The 19,033-nt window shown below is 37.6% G+C and overlaps 1 protein-coding gene across 1 annotated transcript in view; it reads left to right on the top strand.

The window, feature by feature from the left end:
- The window catches only part of adgrb1a (adhesion G protein-coupled receptor B1a), a 97,316-nt gene extending 78,541 nt beyond the window's left edge, over window positions 1–18,775 (top strand). Inside the window, exons 22-32 of the mRNA XM_084386168.1 lie at window positions 665–734; window positions 976–1,042; window positions 2,282–2,367; window positions 6,134–6,232; window positions 8,587–8,758; window positions 8,866–8,961; window positions 9,049–9,088; window positions 12,505–13,160; window positions 15,855–15,890; window positions 15,989–16,147; window positions 17,022–18,775. Coding sequence (XP_084242294.1) covers window positions 665–734; window positions 976–1,042; window positions 2,282–2,367; window positions 6,134–6,232; window positions 8,587–8,758; window positions 8,866–8,961; window positions 9,049–9,088; window positions 12,505–13,160; window positions 15,855–15,890; window positions 15,989–16,147; window positions 17,022–17,216 — 1,676 coding nt within the window. The 3' untranslated portion in view covers window positions 17,217–18,775. The remainder of the gene's footprint in view (window positions 1–664; window positions 735–975; window positions 1,043–2,281; window positions 2,368–6,133; window positions 6,233–8,586; window positions 8,759–8,865; window positions 8,962–9,048; window positions 9,089–12,504; window positions 13,161–15,854; window positions 15,891–15,988; window positions 16,148–17,021) is intronic.
- Window positions 18,776–19,033: the final 258 nt, after the last annotated feature.

Here is a 19,033-nt window from a genome sequence, read left to right as displayed (position 1 = left end):
TAAATTCTATCCTTCAAATTTTTTTGGGAATACCCCAAAAATGGTTTTCATTAGGCTATGTCTGTCTGTGCACGACACCAACAGCACCTGTGTGCAGCAGAGGTTTTACACCCTACTGTCATCGGACTTATTCAAACCGGCCAATGGACCGTTCGATCACAGAGCGAGTCCTTCAGTGTCTTTCATTATATGCCTAACTGTCTATGTTGCTAAGCCATCTGCTTAGACGAAGTGCTCATCATGGTTCATTTTTTGCACGAAAATATTTTCTCAGAACGTAAGCGCTGCTGTTTAGAACACAATTCAAAGCGGCATCGCTGTAGTTAAAACATTAAAACACAGCATTCCACAGGAAAAGTGTTCAAAAGCAGCGCATCCACTACAAATATTTCTATTTAAATGAACATAAACATATTGTAACTTCTGGATAATGATTTCATGAAATGTCAGTGCTTAACTCCATTAATGAGAGTCTTCTCTGCAAATAATGACCCAACTGGGTAGTTGATATAACATTTCAGTTTGTTTTAGCAGCATTGTTTGATACTACATGCTATAATTGATCTAAAATCTTAGATTCAATTTAACTGAATGTAACATCTTGATACATGATATATAGAAAGTACTCAACAGCTCTCTACTCATTTCTGTTCCTTTATTATAGGTTTACCTGCTCTTGTTGTTGCAATTTCTGTTGGATTCACCAAGGCAAAGGGATATGGCACTGTTAACTAGTAAGTATGATGATGATGAAGTGATCATGATATTTCTGAAAGTCCTAGTGCTCCCTATATGGCCAGTCCTTCCCTGCCTTGTATCCTTCAAGTAGACACTTCAAAATGTTAAGAACAACTAATGACAACCACAATATATGACATCACTGATTACTCTTTTGCTTTTAGTCTCTTTATCCTTTTATTTCTTCCATCTCTCTCGTTCTTACTCTTTCTTTTCTGCTTTTGTGTTTTGTGTTAGTTGCTGGCTGTCTCTGGAAGGTGGACTGTTGTATGCATTTGTGGGACCAGCCGCTGCTGTCGTCTTGGTACAATCTCTCTCTCTGTTTGATTTATTCACAGAAATCTTCTGTCCTTGATTTCCAGCTTTAGTGACAAGCACTTAGAATGGAAGTGAATGAGAATGCAGACAATCCAGATTTTACCCTCATAACACCACAACATAATATCTAGCAAACACGTGTTTTAGTGGATCTGTTTAAACAGCGTATGCTAGTGTGGTCATAGTAGCCACTGCAGATTAATTCAACATAATCTGGGTTTACACAATATTAACATGGATTACAGCAGTATCTCTTTTATTGGACAACAGATTTTATTTAGTCAGACACTGATATGGTTGAGTGTGGAATTTTTGAAACGTCATTCTGGTGCAGTTTTTCTGTGTAGAACCAAAGCATTTTTCAACCTTGTTTCAGAGGATTCTGTACATTTTTAAAATTGTATATTAATATCCCAGTTGAAAAATGAAGGTGTAAATTTAGTAGCATATTAGTATTTGCTGTGGTGTGAAATATCGGTATCCAAAATCATAAAATTGGAAATTGACTGCTAAAATATTAGTAGCTTGAACAACAACTATTATTGATAGTTTTATTGACTTCATTAGGTTTGTCTGAACACGTTAGCAGTAAGCAACTAGTATATGAGATACAGCGCAATAGTCATAAATTAAAGGCAAATTTACAGTACCGTTATAGTCCCCCCCTAATTTTATCCCTTAAAACTAATCGTTGATCACCAAAAAATTCCTTGAAAAAAAAAATTGTCATGCCTTAAAATAGCTTGAATGTAACTCTACACACTTGCCTCATTTAGTATACGTGGTTCTATGAATATGCAAATTAGCCCCGCCTCCACTCACTCACACCAGCTCAGAGCTCCACTCGTTGTCGATCACACGTTGACGTGATTGGTTACAAGGTAGTTTGTGGCGTTTTTGAGACTGCAGTTTTAAAGAGAAAATACTCCGCAATGGTGTTGACTTATGAATTTGTACATGGTTTGTCTTAAAGCATATAAAAAACACCACATAGACATATATTCAACATTAAAAGCTTGATTTTGACCACAGGGGGACTTTAAAACATTACTCTAAAACCTAAGATTTTCTTATTAAAATACAACAAAACCACAAAGTAACAGAATCCTCCTAAACCAGATAAAAACCAGCCACTTTGTAGCACACAGGAGAAGTCACTAGAACCGTGTATCTGTTGTGAGGCTGTATTTGTGATGTGTTCACCTTTTTCCTCTCTCTTCACCAGGTTAACATGGTAATCGGGATTCTGGTTTTTAACAAACTGGTGTCCAAAGATGGCATAACTGATATGAAACTCAAGGAGAGGGCCGGGTATGCCTCACAGTATTCATTCATCTCATTGGCTGACCTCTAACCAGCTCTGGGAAAGACATTCATTGGCCAGACCTTTCATAACGTCTCTCCCTCCTCCAACAGGACACAAATTAGCATGAATGAATTAAATTGAAAAATAGTTTTGCACATTTATTACCAAATGTATCATCAAATCAAATGATTTTGTCTTGTTTTCCGCTAAAATAATATCACATAATATCAGTAGATTTACTTATATGATCTTTTTCTGTAAGATATGTTGAATTGAGTTTTTCTTACCCCATTTCCAAATAGTTTTTTTCTTCTTGTTTTACATATAAATTAGAAAACAAACTTTAAATGTTTATGCTTTGAAATTTTCTGTCCTTCAGAGGGGAAGAGATTGATATGGACTGGTTATTGGTGCTGTCAAAAGCAAGATGACACCTTTGCTCACTCATTGCATTTCTTTGACATTTCCGTTGGTGATTTGCCATGTGGCGCTTAATCATTTCTCCAGCTTCTCTTGATTTTTAGGTGTTGCTGTGCATCTTGATTCAAAGTCATGTTTCTGTGTGTGAAATGTTTATTTGAGGGGCAGTCGCAAAGGAGCCGGCAAAGGAAATCTCACATAAGGCGTCAGCTTCATGCGTCTGATCGATAGCACTCAAGCTGAGTGAATTTCTCAATTTATATCCATTGATTTGAACAAGTTTTCAGTCGTGCGAGTTAAATGCCATTGAAGCTGAAGTATGAACTGAGAATTGTTATTATAGACCTCATTATAAGGGTTTCTCAATCGTACGCTGTCCATCTCCGTGCCATTGACCATCAATTACACACAGGATTTGTTAATCTTCCAAGATTCACATGTCTTCTACCAATCAGGCTTTACAGCAGAAATGTGTCCTGCGATTTATTACAGAGAAGACGAATATTACTCATGCTATGACTCATGATTGACTGTCTGTGTTTCCTTTTCTGGGCTGTGCTCCACTGCCTACAGGCTGACGCGTGCCCTTACTGGCATCATTTTTGCATCCGAGTGTTTTCTTTCTCTTGTTCCTTCTCTTTGCTTTGTGTTTTTAGATTGTTATTATGATTATTTCATTTCATTTACATTGTGTTTGCCTCTTCTATGATCTCTCTGCTTGATTGTGTTTGTTTTTGTGCTGTTTGAGACATTGTATCAGAGTTACCACAGCATCCCCTCGCTCACACTCAGGGCTCTCCTCTCTGCCCCGCCCACAAGCCACCGATTGGCTGAGATGCAGGTCCGCCCATCCTCTAATTTAGCCTTTCCCACAATTTAGCGCTTACATTTGCCTGATGCAATCTTTTAGGACTCAACCCCTTTCTTATTAATCCTGATGGAAGCATGCTGGTTAGATTAAACGTGCTTTAGATTAGACATTTAGATTTAGAATAGCTGTAGGTTCAGTTTGGATCCATAAATTAGTTTGTTTGTTTGTGTGTGTGTGTTTGGGAGTGTGCAAATGTACGCTTGTATGAGAAAGTATGTGGATTTCATTGTTTGGACATTTTGGATCGGATTGGATTTTTTTTTTTTGTGGAAAGTTAGAGTTCTGTTTGTGTCTAAGTAATAATGGGAAATATTTTTGCAATTCCGAAACTCTTATCAACATGTTTGTTTGAGTATTTTCCAGCCGCATTGCATTCTCTGCGGAAATAGATAAACTCAAGGCTGGCTGCCGTTGTTTGGTGCTGATAGATGGGAAGGGTGAATCACATTTAGAGGGAGGATTTTTATCACTTCTCCCTCCCTCCCTCACCCTTGTTCTTAAACAAAACATTTTTCATTAGCCTAACTAATAAGCACTGCTGTTAATTATGCGTAGTGCAGCCGCAGCATTTTGGGGTAGTCTCTGTACACCTGTAAATTATGCCATTTTCTTCAGTTTTAGAATAACAAAGGGCATTTTGATAAATTGCTGTGGTCCACATCAAGAGCTTTCACATTCATTTACTACCTGTGGCAAGACAAAACAAAAGATGAACTGTTTCAAAAATTTATTTTTTTTTAAAAAATATTAGAACGTTGTAATGTTTGATATAGGATCATATGAGCTAGGTCTTTGAAGTTCCTCCATGAGGAGTTGAAAGATGGTCTTATATTAAAAAAAAATGCTGATTGCTTTTTAATATCACTGCCTCTACTGAGGTTTTATTGGTGGCATTGGCCTTTTGCTTGGAATTGAATTTCTTATATTATTCAGGGTTTAATCTACATGTCTGCCAGTAGCAGAATCAACTTCCTGTACGTTTGGGCAGCCATGCCAAACTGATGGCTTTATTTTTATCTTTATTTTAGTTTTTTTTGCAGGTGGCTATTTTGTGTGCAACAGTTTTATTACATGCATTACCGTTGAAAAGTTTGGAGTCAGTAAGATTCTTTTTTAAATAAATAAATACTTTAAAAACATTAAATTGATCAAAATTGACCAGTAAAGACATTTTTTGTTACACAATATTTCTTTTGGATTTCTGTTCTTTTGAACTTTCCATTCATCAAAGAATGCTGAAAAAAAATAATTTATTACAGTTTCCACAAAAATATTAAGCTTCGCAATTGTGACGTAATAAGAAATGTTCATGTGACTTTGAGGACTGGAGTAATGGCTGATGAAAATTCAGCTTTACCATCACAGGAATAAATTACAATTTAAAATATATTTTAAAAAAAAAAAACCCCTGTTATTTTAAATTGTAATAACATTTCACAATTTTACTGTATTTTTTATCAAATAAATGCATCCATTTCTTTCAAAAACATTTTTTTTAAATCTTACCGACCCCAACATTTTTAACAGTAGTGTGTTTTTGGAAAATGTTGGACAATGCTAATGCAGCCTCTATTATATATTTGGTTATTTTAATTAGATTTGTCCAAAAAGCAAATGCATATTTTGCATATTTTTCACATTTCATAAGCTGTCTGCAAATATTAAAATGCATTTGAGATTCTCAGTAAAAGCATATTTTAGGATAAAAGTAAATAGTCTCTGTCTCAACAGTGGCATTGCAGACTTAAATAATGTATACCGCAGTTTATTTAATAATAATAAAAGAAACAAGCCGCACATAGATATAATGCAGAGTTCGTGCATGCAGGATATTGGCAGTTATGGCTGTGGATGACTATAATGTGTCTCCTAAAATGACCGTGATTTAGCTCGCGTCTGTGAATGCACGATCTCCGGCTGTCAACACGCATGAATGTTTGTGTGTATGTTTTTCAGCCAGCTTTTTCGAGTTCCCATGTCTCTCTCCAGCGACCAAAGACAGATGCAGTGTGGGACGGATAAACTGCTCGCAGCCTAAATCAAGCAAATTCCGTATGGCATACTAATGCAAAAGAAGATTTTGATGTCATTGATATGACAGAATCAAAATCCTATCATGAAATATTTTACGTAGACTGTCAGTGGAAATAAGTGATGGTAATCCATACATACATGCATGACATATAGAGTTGATTTGTTTTTTTTACTTGCTAGCTCTTTGTCCCACATATTCAATCAGGCCTATTTAGAAATAAAACTATCGTGACAGCATCTTTTCCATCATCCCTGCACTCTTCCCAAAGCCTTGACAGAGATCTGCCTTGAGTGGGAGCTTGAAGGGGATTCTGTGTCCGCTAGGTCTGTGTATCAACATGTATGTAGGTGTATGTGTCTCTGTGTTTGTGTGTGTGTGCGAGAGCGTGTGTGTGGTTATATATCAGCGTACATGTGTATTTCAGTGTGTTGATTTGACTTTGCAGTCAGATGACAGTGCCACTGTACAATATGACGCTCAAATGTGCCAAGTGCGGAGTTATCTCGTCGGCTGACGTTTCCACCACAGCTACCAGTAACGCCATGTTAGTCCCGCTAATTATTTACCAACTCTTTGATGCTCTGCCTTCGGTTCTATTTTTCTTTTTTTTTTCTGCATATTTCTTACCTCACCCCTCTTTATTTCCTTTTCTGGTTTTCTCCCCCATTCATTTCCCTCACCCTGCTATTGCTCCTTAGCTGTTATGTCAGAAGCGATAAACAGAGACGGAGCTTTTATGCTGTTGCACTGCTAAATCATGCAGATTGCAATAGGAGCCCATCTTGAAGCCCTGTTGTGTGTGTGTGTGTGAGTGTGCAAGTGTGTTTGTGGTGCGCAGTTGACCAGACAGTTCCTTGCTCAAGATGGTACCATGGTAACCATCATTTCTGTCAAAGTAGCATAGGTTTAGTTATAATAAATTAGTTCATGCATTTGGCAGGCGCTTTCATCCAAAACTACTTTCAGTGCATTCAGTATGTTCAAAACCCTGGGTTCAAACCCATCGCCTTGGTGTTGCTAGCATAATGCTCTACCAATTTTTGAATAAGCGATAGATCAATATATCATCCAGCTTTAAAATTGGTAAATTAAACTAAGCTAATAAAAAAAAATGAAAATACAAAAAACATTCTGATAAAACATGTTAAAATTTCACAGATGAGCTAAAATTAAACACATTTCAGCACATTTATATACATCTCAGTTGTTATAATTCGAACGAATTAACCTATATCGCATACTGTATACTGTAAATATAGGATATTGAAAACCTCAAATTGGTCCACCACTATTATTCAAACAGTACAGGAATCTTTCTGCATCTTTCTGTCATTATTATTATAATTTTTTTCATTTCTTTTTTGATGAATGGTGGCCAAGTTATCAGTTTTCGCAGTAACACTAACCAAATGGTATTTTGGTTGGACTCTGTGGTATTTTGATGGAAGCAATGGTTGCCATGGGACTTTTTTTTTTAAGGGCTAATAATAGCAGCCATGCCAAGAATGGCTTTTTTGACTGTGAGACTGAAATGAGCCATGTTGGTCTGGTTTCTGTCATTAGCTTTCTGCTGGCTGTGTGTTTTACTCTATAATGTAAGATAAAGTTGACCAGCCATTTATTAATGTACGTGAGAATCTGCAGGATGTTTTTGTATGTGGCGGCAGCTAAGAAACAATAACAGAGGTTAAAATGATGCAACCTGCAATACGGTAAATTGTTTGTAAAATTTGTAAACATACCTCAGCAGACATGTACAGTAGGGTGAAAGGTCGATGATGTTTTACCGCATTATGCATGTGTTGATGTATGTGTATAGATGCCCGGGGTTGACTACGTTTGTGTTTAGCAGTGCTTGTGAAAAGGATGTCAGGTGAAAGCTTTGTAGGGCAAAGTACTTCATAAAGATGATTATGTACATCCTTATGGAATCTGCTTTTCTGTTCATAATATAAATATATATTAAAACCATAATGTATATCAGTGAAATGAATGAATTGTGATTATTTCCCACAAGAGTGTTCTAGTGTAGCCACTGAACAAGAACCTTTCAATGAGCAGTTCTGAAAAGAACCGTGTTTTGAAGTGTGAAGAACATTTTAAAAATCCGAAGAACCTTTTTCCACTACAAAGAAACTTTTGTGGAATGGAAAGGTTCAATGGACGTTGAAGGTTCTTCATGGAACCGTCAATGCCAATAAAGAACCATTATTTTTAAGAGTGTGAGCATTCTTTGATGTGTGTGTGATTGGCAGTGTGTTTGTTGGTGAGTTTAAAAGATACAAATGCAGTAGACTGAGTACAAGAATACATTTGTAAAATAAAAGGGAGGAATAAAAATAGTAAAAATAGTGAGAAGTAGGACTTGCTGAGCATGCTGGCCCTTTCCTCCAAATCCATGATCAGGGGAGAGTTTGTCTCTAAAGACCACTGATGTGTCTACATTCCTTCATCTATCACCCTCTCATTTGTCTTCCTCTTTTTCATCGTCCATTGCTCCTTTTTATTGCTTCTTTTGGCTTATTTTTACTTGTTGCACCTGTTCACATATGTTTTGAACTGTGATTGAACCATGTTTTGAGAATATTGATATTGCTTAGAGTATAATCAACAAAAAGGGCAACTCTAGCTCATATTGAGCACTGTATCGATCTGTGTAGTCATATATTAATGCTTTTTACTGCAACACCAGACACGTCTTTTAAAACACTCATCAGATATCCAAGAAATCAATAATATGCTTTATAAGTATTAATTAGTTTAATAAGAAAATTCTAAATATCAACTAAAGTCACTCCGAAAGAGAGGCTTATCCTTTAGTTTTGCCCTCTTTGTCTTTTTTGTATGCCAATGGTGATATAAACCTTTACTCACTGTAATCCTGCTCCTGTCCTGTAGGGCGTCGCTGTGGAGCTCCTGTGTTGTGCTTCCACTGCTGGCTCTCACTTGGATGTCGGCGGTCCTGGCCATCACCGACCGCCGCTCAGCCTTGTTTCAGATTCTTTTTGCTGTCTTTGACTCTCTCGAGGGCTTCGTTATCGTGATGGTGCATTGCATCCTACGCAGAGAGGTGCGTGAACCTTGTCCCATACCTGAATCAGTTTTAAAATTTAAAGGCAGACTTCCAATTTTAGATGCAAATTAAAATACTTAGACACGATTTTTACAATCGATTAGGTCCAAGAGGCAGTAAAGTGTCGCGTTGTTGATCGTCAAGAAGATGGAAACGGTGACTCTGGTGGATCTTTCCAGAACGGCCATGCTCAGCTGATGGTGACTTGCGACTACATTTCTGTATTTCTTTTACACATAAAACATAAAATTGGGAATTAAAACTCTCATTCTCTCTGTTTTCTCCAGACTGACTTTGAAAAGGATGTAGACATTGCTTGCCGATCAGGTGAGTCCGTCAACACACTCTCTGGTCATTTAAATTTGCTGTGATGTCCATCTGAGAGGTGCAGCCGGCTGTTTATACAAGACAAGTGCCATTTTACAGGCCCCATAATGCATTTTCTACAAGGAGATTCAGAACACGATCTGATTGCTGGCAAGCAGCAAAATGCAGATAAATAGACTTGTCTGTTCCCTTGCCGTGCCTCAGATCTGCCGGCCTGTCCTAATTAAGTCCCTCCCGACATTTCATTATCAGATAGCAGCTTTCTTCTCTGATTTCTATCGGAAATGGGATTCTGATTATTTGTCAAGACGACACATCAAGCTAGCATCTAGAAATAGAGACGTGTGATGTGATATTTTTTGCTTTTTTGAAGTGTGAAGGACTAAAAATTAAGCCTTCCATCAGCCCCCCTTCACTTGGTTACTCAAAAGACCCTTTCACATGACTTGCTGAAGCTAAAGTTTTGGCCTCATTATTATACAAACCAAAAATTATACATACAAGACCCTCAAAGTTCAAACAATCTCAACTTTGCTTGCTCCTGTTTTGCCGTAGACCTTTTGTAAGGTAGCCAATGATTACCTGAAAATTTGCATAGGCTGCATCCGAAATCGCATACTCTCTTGAGTAGGTACTTCTTTTAAAGTGCCCCTATTATGCTATTTTAAAGTTTCCTAATGTTGTTTTGGAGTCTCCTACAACAGGTGTACATGCATCAAAGGTCAAAAAACTCTTTCATTTTCTCATAATATACATTTGCACATCACCACATTTTCAATGATTCTCAAATGACTCGTCAGATGAATCAATCTCTCTAAATCCCTCCTTTCCGAGAGCTACTCTGCTCTGATTGGCCAGGCAGCTCAGTCTGCTGTGTTTGGTCTACCGTGTACAGCGCGTGTGTCGAAAACAAAAACGGCCATTACCATAATAACGTCAGCTCTGTGTGTACTGAGCATAGACTGTAAAAAAATGGTCCTGAGGCTTCCTACACTGTAAACTAAACACAGTAACGAACAATGATGTCGATTTTACCATATCAACCCGACCGCGAGTGTGATGATGAAATATTGGAAGAACTAGTTATTCAACCCGAACCTCCATCACAAGGACGACTCGAGCAGGACGGTTCTCAGTGATGCGCTACTCAGTTTGAGGTACAGAGATGTTGCAACTGTAATTCTTCACCATCAGCATTAACAAGTGCATGTCCATCAACAAATCGATTATTTTACTTGTACTTATTTATTTACAGAGTATTTTTCTAATTTATTGTGGTAAACATGTGGAAACTGTATCATTACAACAGTACAAACATTAGCCAAGCTCTAGCGTGAATGACTGATGTAACATAAATGTTGGTAAAAAAAATCTTGCTCCATGCTTAATCTTTCCTCAAAGTAGTGAGAACGACAGACAATCTGCATTAATAGACACAGTTTTAGGTAACGTTAATAGTGGCCCACAACTGATTAGCAGAAGTATTTCAGTAAGACAGTGAGTTAGCCGGTTAGCAGGAGACCAACACAATATAAAACTCAAAACGAAGTATTTTGAACACCATCTTTCAATAGCAAGCGGTTTGCAAATCCTGCATTGAACTCCAAAATTTGAGAAGCAGTCGTCAGTAAAATAAAGGGAACACAGCAAAAGTTTAGGATTATACTGCTGTGATATCGTGGTAAAGATGAATTTTAACCACTGATTCTTCACATGCTCGTCCTTGGGCAGTGAAAAAAAAAAACTTGCTTTACCTTCACATTGTACAGCACATGATCTTCTCGACATGATGCTGTCCAGCATCCACAGGAATGAGCTGCAGTGTTTGAGGTTCAATTTTCCCTGGGGTCTGCGTGCAGTAAGTGGGCGGGCAATATGCTAATGTTTCATCTTGACGTCACAATGAACGGCTAAAGGCTTGTTTGAAAAACGATTCATTTCATTAACTCAGAGTCGACTCATAATTTTGAAAGACAATAACTTCATATACGGTGCACTTTCAGATTTAAAACTTTGCAGGATGTTTTCATTCACTTATAGTGGAGCGGCTAAGTGCTTATGTTTGGCAGAATCGTTCAGTTTATGATACAAGCGTGAAAATTGGCATGAGCAGTCTCCATGGGTCACTTGACAAGAAAATTGTCCGAGCCACTTGAAATTTCAAGATCATTTCAAGAAAATTTAAGAAATCATTTAGTTGGTGATACAAGCATGAAAATTGCCATGAGCCTAATTGCTCCACTAAGGTGGTGGCCATCTTGAAAAATGGCCGCCATCTTGAAATTTCAAGTAGCTGTGGGTGGTTTATTGTCTAGTGACCATCAGAGACTGCTCATGCCAATTTTCATGTTTGTATCACCAAATAAACCACTATATCACTTAACTGCTCCACTAAGGTGTCGGCCATCTTGAAAAATGGCCTCCATCTTGAAATTTCAAGTAGCTGTGGGTGGCTTATTGTCTAGTGACCATCAGAGACTGCTCATGCCAATTTTCATGCTTGTATCACCAAATAAACCACTATATCACTTAACTGCTCCACTAAGGTGTCGGCCAACTTGAAAAATGAAAAATCTTGAAATTTCAAGTGGCTCGGACAATTTTCTTGTCAAGTGACCCATGGAGACTGCTCATGCCAATTTTCACGCTTGTATCATAAACTGAACGATTATATCACTTAGCCGCTCCACTATTAGAGCTATGTTACACACACATGAAAGGTAATTTTCAAAAATCTTTAAGTAATTTAGTAATCATGACCGCTAAAAAGGTACATTCTATATAGTATGAATGTGTGTAGTATGAATGTAATCCGGACGTATTACATGCACCATGTTGTCATTATCATGTGACCGATCAGAATCAGCTGCGTCGCTTCACTGCCATTCACAAATCCTCTCCCGTGGCCTCATGGGATAGTAAATTGTCCATTGTATGTGCACTTCAGAATCTTGCCAGAAGTAGTAGGTCATCCGGGTGTTTTTTGCCTACTCTTTTATGAGAACTGTGAATTTGGACATAATTCTTTTGTCACATACTGCCTACTATGTAGTAGGAAAGTATGCGATTGTCAAATTTTGAATTAATAAATCAAAAGTAGGCCTGTAAAATGTAATATGGACTAGCATCAGTAATTATTCAAACGGAATCTGAAATATGGAATCTTCTTGTTGTGAATGAGTGATGTAGTTTCAACTACTACACATATACTTAAGCACATGTGACACTCATGATATGTGAAATACCTACAGAAACTCACAGGTCTTCATGACCATCATTGCCAAAACAAATAAAAAATCTTGTTAACTTGAAGAAATGATGATTTAAGCTGCTGAAAGGGCAGTAAAATGTAGCACTGCTATCAAATCAGCATGATCCCTTTTCACTTACTAAGGCTTTTTCCCTCTGATTTGCAGGCACCCTTAAGCGTTCCTCCCAACAAGGTGAGGAGAAGGTAGCTTCACAGCAGATCACGGTACAGAAAGGCTCCAACTTCAACACCCTTCCTGCCAGCATGGCAAAGGTCCACCTGCAAAATGTTGCCGATTATGCCAGCCACACACTCACCATGCGCCGCGACAAAGGCGGCATTGCGGGGGTCAGCACCGAACTACCCGGAGCCAAATCTATTTACATCTGTGACGGCGAGCTCTTCAAGCAGCTGGATGGAGCTCCGGGAGACAGCGGCGGTCTTGAAGGAGGCGGAGGAGGAGGGTCAGGCCAGGGTTACGTGCTCTTGCCCAACAACAACAACACCCTTAGGCCCTCGAAGGGTGGCAAGGAGGACCAAGCCTCCAAGTACAACATCGGCATCGAACAGTTACCCCAGACCAGGCTCATCCACCTGGCCAACCCTGCTGGCACCGATCCCGTGCCAGGCTTCGGGCTAAAGAGCCTGCCCACTGACAGAGTCAGCATTTCCTGCTCAGAGAGGGACTCCCCGGGGCAGACAGTGCAGAACATCTCCAGCGAATCCCAGATGATAAACAGTTGTGAGCAAGGGGACTCTGGGAACTCCGGCATGATGTCTAAGAGCGAGACCATCTCCACACTGTCTATGAGCTCTTTGGAGGTAAGAAACAACGATAATCATGAGATCAAACAATGCAACCCTCTACAGTACAAGTAAATCACTCGCGTATAGAGTTGGGTATCGTTCAAAAATGTGGACTCGAGTTGCATGATTTGGACTTGACTTGCGACTCAACTCGACACAATCAAAGACGACTTGCGACTCGACTTAGACTTTGACAACAATGACTTGCGACTTGACTTGGACTTGAGCCCTTTGACTTGAAAATACTTTATTGGCTACCTTCTAAAACCAAAGATCAGAGTTGTGTTCACTATAGGCTGGTCTAACATATGATCAGGTATGATTAGCGCTGCTGAGCCAGATAGGGTCTCACTCAGCCAGTGCTTGTGTAACAAGTGATATACCGAATAAAAGGGTTGTTCAACATTAAACTATAAATGTAGCACAGATATATGTTCTCTCACCTACACTTAGCACTCTGACTGAGTGTTTGAGTTTTTTCTTGCCATCTTTACAGCAAACTATATTTCTATTGATATCATATAAATGTATGCGCAGCGTATTGTGATGAACTGTAAACTCTAGTGCATGGGCGCCTACTCTCTGCCGCTTTGCTAAGAATGTTTTTTTTCTCACATGCACTCAAAGAGAGAGAAAGCAAGAGAGTCTTACACACCATGTAGAATTGACGTGCTACATGTCAATGGGATTCTTTCTTGTTTTTTTCTTGTCAAAGTGACTGAGGTTGTTTGAAATGACTGAAGCAGAAGTCACTGCCAGATCCTTTGGTAGTGGGCGGAACTAATGCGCAAGCTGCAATCTCATTGGCTTGCTCTCACCTTTTACGTCCATGTTTTGATTTCAGACAACATGCTTAATATTCATGAGCCCTGCAGCTGATTAGTTAGTTAGAATTAGTAGGATTGGTAGTAATATTTTATTAGTATTACTGTAAGTTTTTTTTTTTACAGAAACACTGGACCACCAATATTTTCTCAAGCACTCTTTACACATACTCAGTCTGGTAAATTTTCTAGAAAAATGCGATTCTTTTGCATAGAGACGTTCTGATAGATATCCTGTACCTGTTTCCTCATTGTAGACAAGCATGTTTGACTTAATTTTGTCTAAATAATGAAAACGCTCTTCACAGTTTGTATGGAAAGATTGACAGCTTAAATGATTCAGAATCCCAGTGACATTAACATTTGATGGCTAACAGCACAAATCTGCGTGCATCTTACAACTCTGTGGATGCTGTTTTCGCAATCCTAGATCAAGACATCTTTTCATCTTCATCTTATACACTTTCTTTTCTCAGCCGTGATTATTACTGAAAACTGATGGACACTTTGGTTTCTGGTTCAGAGGAATGTGTTGTAGACCTATCTGCCTATGATGCTGTGAATTCACATCAATGTTTGTCATATCTGCCACAAGGGAGCGAGTGTCCTAATTTATGTGCGGAGTGAAAAAAAGCATGTTTGTCGAGAGTGTCTGTCATTACGTGGCTCAGAATTACATTTCAACTGACATCAGCCAATGCACATGCACTCGGTTTCAATGAAAACTGCATTGCAACGCATAATGGAATGAAAGACCTGCCGTTTTAAAAAGGAAGAAATGAAAGAAGGCTACATAAATTATGCCTCTTTGCATTTGCAATTATCCCGCTTAGAAAAGAAAGTCTCTGCAAAGGTCAGATTTTGCTCATGCTTTAAAAGGGAGCAGATGACAAGCATGGATTCCTCCCCACCTCAGGCCAAACATGCTCCCAGAATGCATTGCGGGCACACAGCTGCAGCCACGCACAGCACAGGCAGAATGTCAGACTGCCCTCAGACGCTCTCCGACAGGCTAAAGAAAGGCCATTCGGTCACAAGCTGTTTACTGCACACTCTTGCCAGGAGCTCGGCGGAAACATGCAATATACAAGCGACACAATGCTTTCTCAAAGTCTGCCCTAAGTGCCAAAATTTTACAATCATTTTTCCCCCCTACTTATTGCATTTGGGTCATTCTCAAACAGTATTGACTTTCTGACATACAAAATATTATAAAATGTTGAACATTTAAAGTTCAGTTTTTCCTATGTTCATTTTTTTGTAAACTTTTTGTATTTTTTAAAATCATAATAATAGTTTAACTAATAACTAAATTAATTATTTATATTATTAAAATACTGTATGTTAGTTGCATTAAATGTTAATTTAATTAAGTTAATTTGATCAAGTATTTTATATTAAAACTTTTTTTGCTCTGTTTAAACTGGGAAAACAAAATCATATATTATATTATATTATATTACATTATATTATATTATATTATATTATATTATATTATATTATATTATATTATATTATATTATATTATATTAAAATTGATTTTATATTAATTGAATTTAAATGTTAATTGTGTTTTATTTCAAAAAATTGTTTTGCTTCATGCACTAATGTTTAAAATAGAAAAACAAAATGAGTATAAATATATTTGTCAACATAGATTGTTCAACATTAAACCATTACATTTATGTACTGTAATATTATGTTATGATGTTAATGATGTCTTATATAAAGTATTTGTTTTTAAATATCTGAATTTTATTTAATGACTTAAATGTCTAAGGACATGTTTATTACTGTATTTTGAGAATGACCCATTTGCTGTTTTTCCCCAAGACCACTCTGGAAGAACACACAATAACAACCTTTATTCTTATTTGTCCTTTAGAGACGAAAATCACGCTATGCAGAGCTGGACTTTGAGGTCAGTGTAATGTAAATCTTTCCACAAATGACAGCAGTCTTGCGTGGTGCAGATTCATTCATCACTGCAGTGGTTCTAAGTCCGGTTTTGTCTTGCAGAAGATCATGCATACACGGAAGCGCCACCAGGACATGTTCCAGGATTTAAACAGGAAACTGCAGCATGCAGAGAAGGACAGAGATTCTCCCCCGGTGGATGGGAAGCCTGGGAAGAGATGGAGTGTGTCGTCAGGAGGCAGCGATAAAACCAACCTTAGTGTACGAATTTACATTAATCACTCCATGTCTTACATGTCTCAATTTATTTGTCGTTAATGGGATCTTGTGGAAAAAATAGGTGGTTTCTTCCCAAAATCAAAAGGAAAGATAAATTGTACTTTGCATTTAGCAGAATTCAGGTTAAATGACATTTATTTCTTGACAATTAATATAATATAATATAATATAATATAATATAATTAGTGCTGTCAAATTGTGATTAATCATATCTAACATAAAAGTTTGTACTGTGTGTGTGTATATATATATATACTGTGTATATATATATATATATATATATATATATATATATATATATATAGACACACACACGCACACACACACACACACATATATATTAATAAACTTTTATGTTAGATACAATTAATCACGATTAATAGATTTGACATCCCTAAATATAATATATAACAATGAATTAAAATTTATTACAAATAATATTAAATCATTTTACTAAATAATGTTCATTTTGTTTTCCCTTAAAGTAATATTAATTAAATAAAAATAATATTGATAATTGATTAATTGCCTGTATGCAATTAAATGTATATTAAATACAATAATAATAATAATAATAATAATAATAATAATTGTCTTAACAATAATATACATTTTCTGTATTCCATTAAATAAATATTAAATAAAATAATAATAATACTTGTCCTAACAATATTAATTTCCTGTATTCAACTAAATGTATACAATAATAATAATAATAATTGCCCTAACAATAATATAAATTTCCTGTATTGAATATATAATCCATTTTTGGTTTTGTGTTTTTGTTTAGCCCAAACAGTTCTTGACATTTCACATAAATTTCAAATAAATTTTTTTTTAATGTTTGATAATGTAGGACAAGCAGCAGACCCCCAGTAAGCGAGTGTGGGAGGGCATCAGGAAGACCCACTCCCCACCATCATGGATGCGTAAGGAGCTGGAGCCCCTACAGGCCTCTCCCCTGGAGATGCAAGCGGTGGAGTGGGAGAAGGCCAGTGCCACCATCCCTCTGGTGGGCCAAGAGATCATGGACCTGCAGACGGAGGTCTGAAAGACCAACAGAACATACAGAGAAACAGAACAAACTCTACTCGCAGGGAAACAGGGAGAGGGGAAGATAATTGAGCGAGAGTGCAGGCAAAAAAAAAGTATGCAAGAAAGACACTGAAAGAGAGTGAAAGCAACATGGCTGTGCAATTTTTATTTGTGTTTTTATTTTTATTTTTTTTTTTTATCCTGGAATGGCCTTTTCCTCAATGTCAAAGCGAATCATAATACTTTAGAAAATCCAGGTCTGAGTCTGTTGCTATGGTAATGAGCTGGCGCTACCAAGAACGGCTGAACTGGGCAAGTTAAGTAGTGACCCGGGATGTTACCATGGGAACATTGGGAATGACTGACTAAAAGGAAGGGTTGGAATTCAGGCTAAGAGCAGATGAGCCTTAGTGAGTGGCCTTCAATTTCTTACTCCTCTGGATACATATTAGTGTTCATGTCACATTTGAGAGCGTTATGAAAGAGAGAGAGAGACGTAGCGCTACAACTGCCCGACAGGAATCAGGTGTGCTACCCTACATTCAAAATCAAATTCTTGACTATTCTTAGTATTATCATCATCGTTGTTGATCAGTGTGACACATGCGTACGCTTGGGGCACAAGAGGTGACGTGATTGCCCAAAGCCATCTGCATATGACTGTTAATCTGTCTCGAACGCCCTCCTGAGCCAGTACAGCCACAACTTAGCCACTGTGCTGTCCCATGCACCGCATCCACTTGCGGATCCTTCGGAAGTCGGTCAATGGCGAAGTGACATCGGCGTGGGATTCAGTTTGGAAGCAGGTCGAAGTCCAGTTGGTGGGTTCACGTTTTCATTCGCTTGATGTTTTCATCAGAATCACTGGAGCTGAGAGACCTGAAACAAACTGCTGTGTCTCAGAATATGCGCAGAATCAAGTTTGAAAGAGAAAACGGAGATGAATACGAATATATAAATATATATTATAAATAGTCTTATATATGAAACTGCAGAGGGGTGTTATTCTCTGGCTAGATGTGGTCGCACACAGAGCAAGCACAAGACTCACTCCTCAGAGTCCTGTTGTACAGCATTGTAATTATTTCCAGAAGAGTTCTACAAAATGAATTTTAGCCTATAAATATCTTTCTTACTGTGCTTGGGGACTATTGTTATCATTATTATAGATATCATTGCGATTCTGAGATCCCCCACCCAACTCTCATCGGGTTACTGGACTATATGAGTGTTCTGTAACATCATGTAACAGTGTGTATTTCGATATCACTGACTGTCACTCCAGATGATACGTACTTGCCTGAATTCTCCACCATGAACTCCCTGCCTTTCCACACTTCCTTTTTTAATTTCACTGGGGTTTCTTTGTTATTGTACAGTTTTCAGAGCACAAAATGAATGTGTCATATTTCTAATAAAAAAGTATATCTATATAATAAAGGGAAATATGTCATATTGATGCTGCAAAACTTGTTGAATTTGCCCAGGCTGCTGTGTCATTCATAGATAGATAGATAGATAGATAGATAGATAGATAGATAGATAGATAGATAGATAGATAGATAGATAGATAGATAGATAGATAGATAGATAGATAGATAGATAGATAGATAGATAGATAGATAGATAGATAGATAGATAGATAGATAGATAGATAGATAGATAGATAGATAGATAGATAGATAGATAGATGGACAGACGGAAAGACAGACAGACAGACAGACAGACAGACAGATAGATAGATAGATAAGACAGACAGACAGAAATATAGACAGATAGAAAGATAGATGAACAGACAGTTATATAGAATGATAGAGAGACAGACAGATAGAT

Source organism: Rutilus rutilus (genome assembly GCF_951802725.1).
Source record: "Rutilus rutilus genome assembly, chromosome: 17".
Classification (NCBI taxonomy): Eukaryota; Metazoa; Chordata; class Actinopteri; order Cypriniformes; family Leuciscidae; genus Rutilus; species Rutilus rutilus.
This window is presented reverse-complemented; position numbering and strand designations above follow the sequence as displayed.